At 44.5% G+C, this 13,660-nt stretch overlaps 1 protein-coding gene across 1 annotated transcript in view; it reads right to left on the bottom strand.

The window, feature by feature from the left end:
- Positions 1-13,660, bottom strand: part of ITGA9 (integrin subunit alpha 9) — a 366,775-nt gene that overhangs the window by 158,048 nt on the left and 195,067 nt on the right. Inside the window, exon 17 of the mRNA XM_018067208.1 lies at positions 12,599-12,675. Coding sequence (XP_017922697.1) covers positions 12,599-12,675 — 77 coding nt within the window. The remainder of the gene's footprint in view (positions 1-12,598; positions 12,676-13,660) is intronic.

Genomic DNA, 13,660 nt, shown 5'->3' with positions numbered 1-13,660 from the left:
GTGCAAGAAAAATATGAGCAGGGGTAGGTTTACTTCAGAAGACAAAACAACTGTGCATCTTCGGAATTTGGCTTTTCTTCCAGTAACTAAGTCTGCCCCGGGATGGGTGAGTCTAGTGTTTGTGGCAAGAGACCAATACCACAGTCACACAGAATAAGCTGTAAAATCTTAGCAAAAAAAAAGCACATGGCTCCCTGTTCACTCTTGATCTGACAGAAGTGAGGAATCTAGCTGCTACATTCTTTTGATAAATCTTTTTCTTAGGTTGAGTGTCCAGTGAGAAGGAAAATGACAGCCATATGATTTTGGCCCTGCTGGAAAGATGCTTATACATAAAACCTCTGACAGTTAGCCCTATTTGGAAGCCAAGGAAAATATTAGCAAAAATAAAAATAACTAAAAAATAAAAAATAATATTTTATTAGGTACCCCCGTGAGACAGGTCCAGCCTTCCCAGGTGGCTAGAGAGGGAGCTATGAGCCTGGTCCCAGCCTCTTCTATGGTTGCCATGGTTACCCCTCAGCTCTGTCTTCAAGGCTCCTCTATGGATTCCCCATCCTCTTACCATCCAGATGGAAAATCTCAGTCAGTGTCTGCTCAGCGGGGGGAGGGCTGTCCCTGAAACCCGATATTCATTGGAATGGATCGCTGCTGCTTAAGTGTGGTAGGGCCTCACACCAAAGCTGGTCCGCTCTTTAGGAAGATACAAATCAGATCCTCCTGGAGACAGGAAGGTATTTCCCACCTGGTTTGCAGCATGGCACTGTGAGAGCAAGGGCTCCCCAGGCCACCAGGGCCATTTAAAGTCAGAGGCCTCAAAACACTGGACTTGGCCTCAGGAACCTCCCACGGGGCTTTTCTTCTTCTCTTGCTGCTCCATTGAACTTTCTTTCTAACCCCAGAAAAGTGACTCAAATCCCTGCCCACCAGCTTCTTATTCTGCTGCTGAAATACTATTCTATCCATGAGAATCACTAACCACAAATAAACAGCGAGCTGGGCTTGTTTCCACCCTGTCAGAGTTACGTTGTAGGACAGTGGAGTTGCCAGCCGTCTGTGCCTCTCCCGAGTCAGGCTGCAGTCAGGGCTGCAAAACTGCGCAGCTGTGTGGCCTAGCTCCACCCAGGTCCCTCCTGAATGACGACCGGGCAGAGGTCAGATCCTCTCTGCACAACATGTGCTGCAGACACTTCCCTCACCTGCCGTTTCTGCTGTCCTCAGGAAAATGGGGGACAAAGCTCCCAGCCCTGTACTTGACTTACAGGTATTCCCTACAGCCAAATTCCCTTCAGTAGGTGGGCAAAGCATAGTGATGCTTGGGAGAGAAGGGACAACAGAAACTGAGATGCGGACAAACACAACAAGAAATCAAGTTACCACGGTAACAAAGAAAGTCAGGAGTGGAAACATGGAAAGGAAGCATCCCCAGGAAGACAGTGGAGAGAAGCTTTCGTGTCAAAACGTGTTTTTTGATACTCTCACTGGAAATTTCCAGAATGAATTCATCAACTGACATTCTTTGAGAAAGTGGGTGAATAGATATCGTCTATGCCCCTATCACCCCCGTGAGACTTTTTCGAATGTTCCTGCTGATTTCCAGGTGCCAGGGTCTGAACCTTTCTCGATGAGAACACGGCTGCTGTCTGTCGCTGGCTAGAAGGGCCCACCCAAGCCTAGAGTAGGTTTCAACCAACGACTCTCCATAGCTGATGTACAAACAACCCATCCCCTTTACCCCTCAGAGGCAATCATTTTAAGCTGTGCATTTCCCATCATTCCCCAGTGTTTCCCTGCAGGATGAAGATCCAATATCCCCTGTGCCACCTGGGTATGATAGGCTAACTGGTAGCCTCTTTATTCACATCCTTTGTCTTCTGACACACAGATCCTCCCATCAGGATGCAGAATTTATTTCCCCATCCCTTGAATCTGGCTGGCCCTGTGTGTGACTTTGCTTCAGCTAACAGAATGTGGCAAAAAGTGAGAACAGACCAGTTTTGTGACAGACCTCATGAGATCTTGTGCACTGAGTTCTAGTTTTTGGACCCCTTCCCTGCCCCCAACAGCAACACCTAGCCAACCTGAAGTTGGCTACAGGTCCATATGGAAACCCATGAGACCAGAAGACCCAAACAGCTGAGTCACAGAATCTGAAGCTGAATAAATGGTGTTTTTCCCCAAGGCATGAAGTTACACAGCAATAACTAACTGATACACTGGTGTATCAGTTCAGTTCAGTCGCTAAGTCGTGTCCGACTCTTTGCGACCCCATGAATCACAGCACGCCAGGCCTCCCTGCCCATCACCAACTCCCGGAGCTCACTCAGACTCATGTCCATCAAGTCAGTGATGCCATCCAGCCATCTCATCCTCTGTTGTCCCCTTCTCCTCCTGCCCCCAACCCCTCCCAGCATCAAAGTCTTTTCCAATGAGTCAGCTCTTCGCATGAGGTGGCCAAAATACCGGAGCTTCAGCTTTAGCATTATTCCTTCCAAAGAAATCCCAGGGCTGATCTCCTTCAGAATGGACTGGTTGGATCTCCTTGCAGTCCAAGGGACTCTCAAGAGTCTTCTCCAACACCACAGTTCAAAAGCATCAATTCTTCGGCGCTCAGCTTTCTTCACAGTCCAACTCACTGTTGTATAGTGCACCCTTAATAGTAGGCTTCCCTCTAAGTTTCTTTACTCCTCTACTTTTGTTCCCTGCACTTCTCAAATTATTTACACCCAAATCCTTGCCTGAGGGTCTGCTTGAGAGAGGAGTCAAACTCGGATAGGGTGGAGGGCCTCTTTCCTTGTGCCTCCAAGGAATTCCCTCATGTTCCTATGATGATAACAACCACAGTGAGTTACAATTACTGTTTCCATGTGTGTTTCCCCTTCTAGATCAAGAGCACCATGATGCAGTAGATTATATTCGTTTCCACCAAGCCTGTACCTCCATGAGAAGTACTCCATTGGTATTTGCCATGTAGCTAAATGTATCAGCAGTTTATCACTTTCAGGTGAGTAGACATATTCTGCAAAAGTACTGCACCCTCTACTACCTCTTCCAGTGTGTGAATGTCTCTTTGTTTGCCATACTCTGTTCGTCCCCTTCCTAGGGAGTTAGTTATATCTCACCCTTTGCCTTGGTAACTATAACAGAAGGACCACCCACAAGCCTATTCATCTTGATGTGGTCCTGAAATGTGGGGGAGACACCTACTGCCTCCTCAGAGAACCCCTATCAGAGGAGGGAGAAGAGAAGAGTGCAGGTGAGGAATCCTTCGATTCTTATTCAAAAGGTTCTTTTCATTGGAGCATTTCACCTTTCTTTGAAGAACATACCACTGAAAAAAACCATTCCTGTTTCCAGAGATTCCAGAAACAGCCACTACAAAAGCCAGCTGCTCTCAATCAACACACTTCTTCTGCACTTTTTTGGTCCCACATCTCGGGCAGACGGTGAAGGGAAAAAAATATTGAATCACAAGGCTAATATTCTGGCAAGGGCAAAAGTTTTCCAGGATTCTGATCAGTCCTATTCATCTTCCTTTACAAAGCAGTAACAATAATGAGAGAAAAATCCAGCCTACACACATTAAGAATATCCTGACTTGATACTTAAACCATCATTTGGACCCAGGAGAACTGGTGTCTGCAGTCTCTGGGGAGAAAAGCTTTTGAACAGCACCTCACATGTCAGACATCACAGGGGGAGCATGACTGGATGGATACGAGGGATCTTTGAGGATACATTTTTTTTCACCCATCCACCTCCTTTCTCAATTGGGGCTTTCTACACAAAGGAAGCTTTATTCCCAGCTCCCCAGCCTTGGTCCTTCTTGTCTAGAATCAGCTGATTATGACACCCAACAGCAACTGAGGCCAGTGCACAGGAAGAGAGCAAGATGCAGAATTGGACATTTCCAGCTTTGATCACCTCTACCCTGACCACTGTGAGCCCTTGAATTAGTAACTTGCCTCCTCAAGCCTCTGCATCCTCCCCACCAAAAAAAAGTGTAATAATATTTACTTCTCAATGTCACTGACCAGATTAAATGAAATAATAATGATAGCTCTCATTGACTGAGTGTCTGCTATAATGCCAAGCTTTCAGAAGCAATTAAATATGTTTTAACTCACTAACTACTCAAAACAACTTTGCAAGATGGTGCTATTATACTCCCATTTTACAGATGAGAAAACAGAGGCAGAGGTGTGACACAACTTTCCCAAGGTTGTGCAGCTGGTAAGATACTGCAGAGAACAATATAGGGAAGCTAGTGCATGGTAGAAACCCAATAAACAGGAGTGTCTTCCCCTTCATATAAGAAGACAATGCTGCTGCTGCTGCTGCTGCTGCTGCGTCGCTTCAGTTGTGTCCGACTCTGTGCGATCCCACAGACGGCAGCTCACCAGGCTCCCCCGTCCCTGGGATTCTCCAGGCAAGAACACTGGAATGGGTTGCCACCTCCTTCTCCAATGCATGAAAGTGAGAAGTGAAAGTGAAGTCACTCAGTCGTGTCCAACTCTTAGCGACCCCCTGGACTGCAGCCCACCAGGCTCCTCCATCCATGGGATTTTCCAGGCAAGAGTACTGGAGTGGGGTGCCACTGCTTTCTCCTCTACGCTATGCTATGCAGTTGATGATTCTGGTCTTTTTGCCATTTTTAAAAAGGTAAACAATTTACTTCAAACTCTAAATGGCCACCCCATCCTTCACCGTGATCCTGGGTATATTGATCCTCTTCTTGAAGACTGATTTTCCGTAGACATGAAAATGCCCATGAAAACCTGAGATACCCATGAAAACCTCCCCGCCAAGGGTTTAGGGAAATGCACTTGGTCCCCCATCTCCACCAAGATAACTGCATTACTAAGGCTACAGTCAGTCATAGGACCATTATATGTGATCACTAGATGGTTCTTCCAACTTCATAAATATTCTCATTGTGCCTTTTTACTTCCCTTGAGAGTTCTTTCATTATAGGAGTTGCCTAGCCGGAAGGCACTGACATTTCCACTGGTCTCATATGAGATACATTAAAAAAAAATTCTTTTAACTTAGCTGCCATAGTGGATATTTCTCTTTTCCTTCTCTTAATCACGTGTGATATTCTCTTAGGTACTATAACTATTCAGACAAAAGAAATGAAACATAGTTGCATCATTTTACAAATGGAATTTTCAGTCCTATTTAAAGAAACTAAACAGCTTCCTCCTTATGCCTGGACGTTTTGGAAATGGCATGTTTTAGAACAAGGCTCAAGACCATTAAAGATTGTAGACTTAATTGAAGAGTTGATTGTTTTAAGAGACAACAGGCCTGCCAGAATCCATGCTCTCTGGAGAGAAAAATAAAAACATCCATGAGTCCCGGTTACAGATAGCATTTCCTGGCTTGATCCCTGACCACTCGGGGTGACCCAATCACTCCCAGATGTCTTTCTCTCTTTTTTCACAACAAAGACTCCTCAATCTATGGGTTTTGGGCTGCTTCCCACAACACCTTGCACTGTGCTGTCTACCCAGTCATCGGAGGAACTTTTCTCTGTTATCCCTTGGCTTCAACCTTATAATACAGTGGCTCACAGCTAACAGGAGAGCTAGGCTCTAAAGACAGGACAAAAGGCAAAAATTTTTGTTGAAACTGGCCCCTGGAAACCCTTGGGGAGGCACCAAGATGGAGATAAATATCTCTCATAAGCCTAACCTTGTCTAGGTGCTCCTGCACTGAGACCAAGGTGATGTCCAGGGACCTGAGCCAGGATGACTGAGATGATGGTAGAGTTGTTGTTGTTCAGTCACTAAGTTGTGTCTGACTCTTTGTGACTCTGAACTACAGCATGCCAGGCTCCTCCGTGCTTCACTATCTCCTGGAGTTTGCTCAAATTCAGGTCCACTGAGTTGGTGATGCTATCTAACCATCTCATCCTTGGCTGCCCCCTTCTCTTTCTGCCTTCAATCTTCCCCAGCATCAGTCTTTTCCAATGAGTCGGCTCTTCACATGGGAGAGTAGCTGACTCAAAAGTCAAGCTGGACACACTTTCTCTCAGTGGAGCAGAGAACCCAATGACCCACAGGCCCTCAGTCCCCTTGTCCTTGTCCCTTTCTCTCCCCCTATCCCTCTCTCCCCACCCCTTTGGTGTGCCCACCTGCATTCCTATTAGGTTAAATGCTATTATTCTGCTATACCCCCACTGGCTGCAGGACGAAATCTAAACTTATAGGTGTGTCACAATCTGGTGCTTCTCTCTCTTTCTCTATCTTACATGTTCCTGTGTCCTCCTGACCAGTGTTCAGTATTTTGGCCACAAACACCTTTATCACAAGCATTTCTGCGGCAAATATTTTTCTGCCAGATAACTAACTTGTCACAAGGCAACTTTTCCATAAAAGATAAAAGAATTGGTTGATTTACCTCACATAAATCTTAGCATTTATACTGCTCTATAAAGTGACAAGGATACAGGCAGTCTTAATGTGGTAGATGATAACAACTATATAAGTTGACTTGATAGGAAACCTGGTGATAAAACTTACTGGAAGTATGAAACAAGAAAAGGTAAAGCTGGATTGCCTATTATCCTAGAAAATGAAAACGTATCAGTTTGCAAATCCTTCGATGATTGGAAGGTACAGAGTTGAACCCATGTTTCCCATAGAACTTTGGAACGTCTATCAGTGAACACGTGACAAGATGCCAGGAACACACAACAGTGTAGAGGCTTTCACAACACAATGCAAAGCTCAGTTACAAATGTGCATCTGAGTATTTAGAAACTGGAGCCTCTCTAAATGGAGAAAGAAATCTTAACAGAAAAGAAAAAGTGCAATGCTCAACAGGAAAATGAATCACATTTTAAATGTATTCAAATATTCTGTGTTTTGCAAGTCTTTTAATTTTCATTATTCATTTTCAATGTTCCACTATGTCCTATTTAATGATGCTCTTTTATTTTTTCTCTTTACAGGAGAATTGCCTTATAATCAATTAGTTACATGTTGAAAACATTTGCAGCAAAAACGCTTGTGGCAAAGATGTTTACAGCAGAGGAGCTCATGCCAAAAATATCTCCTGACCACCTCCTTCACCCCAGATGCCTGCAGATCTGCATGGCAAGTCTCCCTTCCAGCCTCTGTGCCTCTGCTCATCGTTTCCCTCTGCTCAGAACGCCTGGAGGCAGTCCCCTTGATTCCTTCTCTTGGAAGCTACTCCAGGGCCCCATGATGACCCATCTATCCCTCTCCTGGCACTAACCAGGCACTGACAGCACCCAGCTGTCCTCTCCCACCCACACTGGGCACTTGGGAGAGCAGGGCCCAAATTTCTTCCCTGATTTGAACAATGAAGGAATGTACACCCCATCCCAGGCAATAACAAATCAATAACAGTAACCAAATCAGCTGACTTCTAGTTCAAGCCACTGAGTCTTTGTCAACCAAATTCAGACCTTGGCTTCCATACGCAGTTTACTGACTGTACCTTCTCTCTCTCTGTGCCTGGCTCTGCACAAAGATCTGGTGAAATTCAAAGTAACTGAAACCCTGGGCGTGGTTTTGTATCTCTACTTATCCAATTATCAGTTAATGTTTCTCTGATGGCTCCCTTGGGGGCAACTATGGGCCCAAGAGTATAATGAAGGTTTGTTTAATGGGGGATCCAGCCAAAAGGCTATTTTGAGAGACCAAGGGGCCTTTTGGGAAATAACTCATCCGAGGGAGAGGCTCAGTGATTTGGTCCAAAGATATTGCTTCGGAGATTTGAAAAATCTCCTCCACCGATCTTTACGTATTGTGTATGAGTTGTAGGAAGATGGAACTACAAGAAAGGCTGAAATAGTCCCCAAAACTATAAGGTACCAGAAGAGTAACAAACAGGGCGATCCTGCTCTTTATGTAGCAGAATAGATTGCATTATGGTTCCAATTGTTCACCCCTCTCTAAATTTGTCTCCTTTGCTATGTGACTGTAGTTCTTCTTACTGAAAAGGCAAAGCATAACTTCTAGTCCCTTGATTTTGAGTTTGGGCACATGACTTGCAATGACCATTAGAACAAGGTTGAAGTTAAGAATACACCAGTTGTAAGCCTATGCCTTGAGAGTTATTACATGTTTCTGCTTGCCCTTTTATACTGGTGCCATGCCATGAGAAGAATATACTGAGTCTATACCAGACCACCTAACCTGCCTCTTGAGAAATCTGTATGCAGGTCAGGAAGCAACAGTTAGAACTGGACATGGAACAACAGACTGGTTCCAAATAGGAAAAGGAGTACATCAAGGCTGTATATTGTCACCCTGCTTATTTAACTTATATGCAAAGAGTACATCATGAGAAATGCTGGGCTGGAAGAAACACAAGCTGGAATCAAGATTGCCAGGAGAAATCTCAATAACCTCAGATATGCAGATGACACCACCCTTATGGCAAAGTGAAGAGGAACTAAAAAGCCTCTTGATGAAAGTGAAAGTGGAGAGTGAAAAAGTTGGCCTAAAGCTCAACATTCAGAAAACGAAGATCATGGCATCTGGTCCCATCACTTCATGGGAAATAGATGGGGAAACAGTGGAAACAGCGTCAGACTTTATTTTTTCAGGCTCCAAAATCACGGCAGATGGTGACTGCAGCCATGAAATTAAAAGACGCTTACTCCTTGGAAGAAAAGTTATGACCAACCTAGATAGCATATTCGAAACCAGAGACATTACTTTGCCGACTAAGGTCCGTCTAGTCAAGGCTATGGTTTTTCCTGTGGTCATGTATGGATGTGAGAGTTGGACTGTGAAGAAGGCTGAGTGCCGAAGAATTGATGCGTTTGAACTGTGGTGTTGGAGAAGACTCTTGAGGGTCCCTTGGACTGCAAGGAGATCCAACCAGTCCATTCTGAAGGAGATCAGTCCTGGGATTTCTTTGGAAGGAATGATGCTAAAGCTGAAGCTCCAGTACTTTGGCCACCTCATGCGAAGAGCTGACTCATTGGAAAAGACTCTGATGCTGGGAGGGATTGGGAGCAGGAGGAGAAGGGGACGACCCAGGATGAGATGGCTGGATGGCATCATGGACTCGATGGACGTGAGTCTGAGTGAACTGCGTGAGATGGTGATGGACAGGGAGGCCTGGCATGCTGCAATTCATGGGGTTGGAAAGAGTCGGACACGACTTAGTGACTGAACTGAACTGAGGCCATTGGTTCCAGCAGGATGGTGAAAGACACATGAAGTAGAGCTGAACTGAGTTACTTGAGCTTAGCGGAGATCCCCCTCCCTTCTGTTGAACCCCAAATTCATAAGCAAGTCAACCAGGATCCAGCTAAATCAAGCCAGGACCAGCCAACCCTCAGTCGACCTACAGATCCAGGAGAAAAAAAAAATGATTTTAAGCCACTGAGTTTTGAATGGTTTGTTACACAGTACTTTTCTGTGGTTCCATCTAGCTGATACATATAGGATTTTGGGTCCTGGCCAACCACACCAGTTGTTCTAGTATTATTGGTAACTGGGCCCAGAGAGCAGATCCAACTCTGACCAATACTGGGAGGTCAGGGTCAGGCAACAGAGCCAACTTTAAGGATAATGACCACAAGCCTTGTGTTTTACTTCTTAACATATGAAGAGCACAATGTAACAGAGATGGATTTGACCATGCACTGACAGAGAGCAAGAACATCAGAACTTTTCTAGTATTAAACTGAGAGCAAGTGAATATTTTCCCACCCCATGAAGTTTTCAGTGATCTAAAATAAATGTCCACTATATATAAACTGTCTCAAGATAAAAAAAATCCATATATTTTTGTTTCATGTTCCTTTTCCCCTAAAATACTTTCTGGAAGACTTTTCTAAAACTAAAAGTTGTGATCTGATAACTTATGAACCTTCCTTAGAATTGGTTTCTCTCATAGGTTCCAGAAGATCCTTCTTACTAATGTTAAACAAAGCCACAGTCATCAAGACAGTATGCTACTGGCACAAAGACAGAAATATAGATCAATGGAACAAAATAGAAAGCCCAGAGATAAATCCATGCACCTATGGACAACTTATCTTTGACAAAAGAGGCAAAAATATACAATCTCTTTAACAAGTGGTGATGGGAAAACTGGTCAACCACTTGTTAAAGAATGAAACTAGAACACTTTCTAACACCATACACAAAAATAAACTCAAAATGGATTAAAGATCTAAACATAAGACCAGAAACTATAAAACTCCTAGAGGAGAACATAGGCAAAACACTCTCCGATATAAATCACAGCAGGATCCTCTATGACCCACCTCCAAGAATATTGGAAATAAAAGCAAAAATAAACAAATGAGACCTAATTAAAATTAAAAGCTTCTGCACAATAAAGGAAACTATAAGCAAGGCGAAAAGACAGCCTTCGTAATGGGAGAAAATAATAGCAAATGAAGCAACTGACAAACAACTAATCTCAAAAATATACAAGCAACTTCTGCAGCTCAATTCCAGAAAAATAAACAACCCAATCAAAAAATGGGCCAAAGAACTAAACAGACATTTCTCCAAAGACATACAGATGGCTAACACACACATGAAAAAATGCTCAACATCACTCCTTATCAGAGAAATGCAAATCAAAACCACAATAATTTCATGCCAGTCAGAATGGCTGCGATCCAAAAGTCTACAAGCAATAAATGCTGGAGAGGGTGTGGAGAAAAGGGAAGCCTCTTACACTGTTGGTGGGAATGCAAACTGGTACAGCCACTATGGAGAACAGTGTGGAGAGTCCTTAAAAAACTGGAAATAGAACTGCCTTATGACCAGCAATCCCACTGCTGGGCATCACACCGAGGAAACCAGAATTGAAAGAGACACGTGTATCCCAATGTTCATCACAGCACTGTTTATAATATCCAGGACATGGGAGCAACCTAGATGTCCATCAGCAGACAAATGGATAAGAAAGCTGTGGTACATATACACAATGGAGTATTACACAGCCATTCAAAAGAATACATTTGAATCCGTTCTAATGAGGTAGATGAAACTGGAGCCTATTATACAGAGTGAAGTAAGCCAGAAGAAAAACACCAATACAGTATACTAACGCATATATATGGAATTTAGAAAGATGGTAATGATAACCCTGTATGCGAGACAGCAAGAGAGACACAGATGTATAGAACAGTCTTTCGGACTCTGTGGGAGAGGGAGAGGGTGGGATGATTTGGGAGAATGGCATTGAAACATGTATAATATCATATATGAAACGCATTGCCAGTCCAGGTTCGATGCCTGATACAGGATGCTCAAGGCTGGTGCACTGGGATGATCCAGAGGGATGGTACGGGGAGGGAGGGTGGAGAGGGGTTCAGGATGGGGAACACGTGTACACCTGTGGTGGATTCATGTTGATGTATGGCAAAACCAATACAATACTGTAAAGTAATTAGCCTCCAATTAAAATAAATAAATTTATATTAAAAAAAATAAAGACAGACCTTTCACTTTGTGCAATTCACTGAAAAAAAATTCCAATATCCACTTATCAGATTGAAATAACTTTCTAAGCTTGGAAAAACATGTACTACTTTAATGTACTACACTAAGTTCTAAGTAAAAGTAATGTCAATTAATATTTAAGAGATTTGGAGGAGTATGAAAATGTGTGCGTGTGTGTGTGTGTTTGGGGAGGTGGTTTACATCACCTTCCCCTGATAAATGCAAACAAATGAAGAATTATCTTAGTATTACTTTCCTTTGATGAATAGTAGATTATTTGTCAACAGAAGTAAAAGTGTCTAGTGCAGTTACTGGTTCATGATTGGATATTTCTTTCACTCCCCCCAAACTTAACTCTCACAGTTGAGGCATACAGTATGGATTTCAGAGGATACCTATCAACACCAATGACTATTGTTGAGAAATGGTAATAATTAGTATGGAAGTTAAAACTTTCTCAGAACGAATTGTCTCAAAAGGAAACCATTCTCTGATGTGGCTAAACGACTCAGGACCAGCGTCTTCATCCTAAAAGATGACCGAAATAAAAGGCTGACAGAGAAAAAACAGGAAGGCCTTTACAGAAGGTTCACCTTTAGCAGAGGGCTCACGTCCTGTGGAAGGAAGCCCTGCTCCAGGAGAGAGGCCATCTGTCCCCTCATCAGGACAGCTGCACCTCTCCTCCACCCCCTCCTGTCACAGAACCCTTACTTATTGTTAAAGCAGATGCTTTAAGTGAGAAAAATAAAAAGAACCTTTATATAGTAATAAACTGGATCATATGAGTTGTCTCAAACAGTTAAATATTGGCCATTTCATATGGTTCAACTTAATACAATGAGTAAACCTAAAATATATCTCCCAACATACACACATCAAAAATACTCAGGAAAATTAGACATATAAAATTCCAATTGTGAGACGTGTGAGACTGTAAACAAAACCAAACCCAAACCATCCCCCCCCCCAAAAAAATAATACCTGTTGTTAAAATTACAGTATAATATAATTTTCTTATACTACAACTATTCATTTTAAACCCACAAACTGTATTTACCCTCTTCAGTGGGGAAATTTGCACATATAGACTTTGAGCCTGGAGCCAGAACTTCTTAGAACAAGGTAGAGAAGGGGGCACAGCTCACCTGGAGAGTAACAGGTGACCCTGCAGCTGCAGGTCGGCAGCACAGTCCTCGGATCGGCAATTCCTTTCAAACACAGTCTGTGAGGGAGACAGGAGAGGAAGGGTGGGAACAGGAGTTAGTGGCAAATGAGTAAATAACAACCAATCACTTCCTCCCAAATCAGCGGGAATTCTTCCTGTGAGCCTGTAACCCAACACACGTCTGTGTGCCCAGACTTGGGCACTGGCACTGAGCCCAAATAATACCGAAACATTGGAGTTTGGAGCACAGAAAGGCTTAATACAGAGCCAAGCAAGAAGACAGGTGGCTCCCGCCTTAAAAGCTCTTGAACTCCCCAAAAGTTCTCAGCAAAGCTGTTTTAGAGGACAGGTGAAGGAGGGGTGGGGTTAGCTGTCACAAACTTCTTCCTGAGGTCAGCTCACCATGTTCTCATTAACCCCCACCGGAATCAATGTTATTCTCTGTCAAGGTCCGAAGGCTCAACTTCCAAGTCTAACCTCCAAGGGCCAGGCCTGACTATGAGGAGGGGTCCCCGAGCAGGCTTGTCCCCCTGCCCGGAGCACTGGTCCAGCCCCCAGCCCAGGTCGACCTGCCAGTACCCAGCCCAGCTGAGGAGGTGGATCTCAGCCCAAGACGCCCTCACAGATGGTTCCCCAGACCCCACCTGGCAGCCCTCAGGGTCCTCAGACCTTGACCCATGAGGACGCCCGCCACCGTTAGACTGCGAGGTGGGGGTGGGAGAGGCTCACCGCCTCCTCCAGGCCTGGACCAAGGCCAATGGGTGGCCACGGCAATGGCTCTGTAGCCCGCAGGACACAGCCCTCAGCCTGTCCCCGGGGTCCAGCTCACCTGCTGCCTGAGTCCAGAGGGCTGGAGGCCCAGGAGGCTGAGGGCCACCTCTTACTGCGCTCTCCACCTACAGGACCAAAGTACTACAGACCGTTGGCGGAGAGCGACCTCTAACCGTCACGCTCTCCGGTCTCGTGTTAATGTGCCAGTGGTCTCGCGGGAATGGCTGCGCCCCCGCCCCGCCCCTACTACAGTTCCCACAAGCCCCCCCGC

Source organism: Capra hircus, chromosome 22, assembly GCF_001704415.2.
Source record: "Capra hircus breed San Clemente chromosome 22, ASM170441v1, whole genome shotgun sequence".
Taxonomy (NCBI): domain Eukaryota; kingdom Metazoa; phylum Chordata; class Mammalia; order Artiodactyla; family Bovidae; genus Capra; species Capra hircus.
This window is presented reverse-complemented; position numbering and strand designations above follow the sequence as displayed.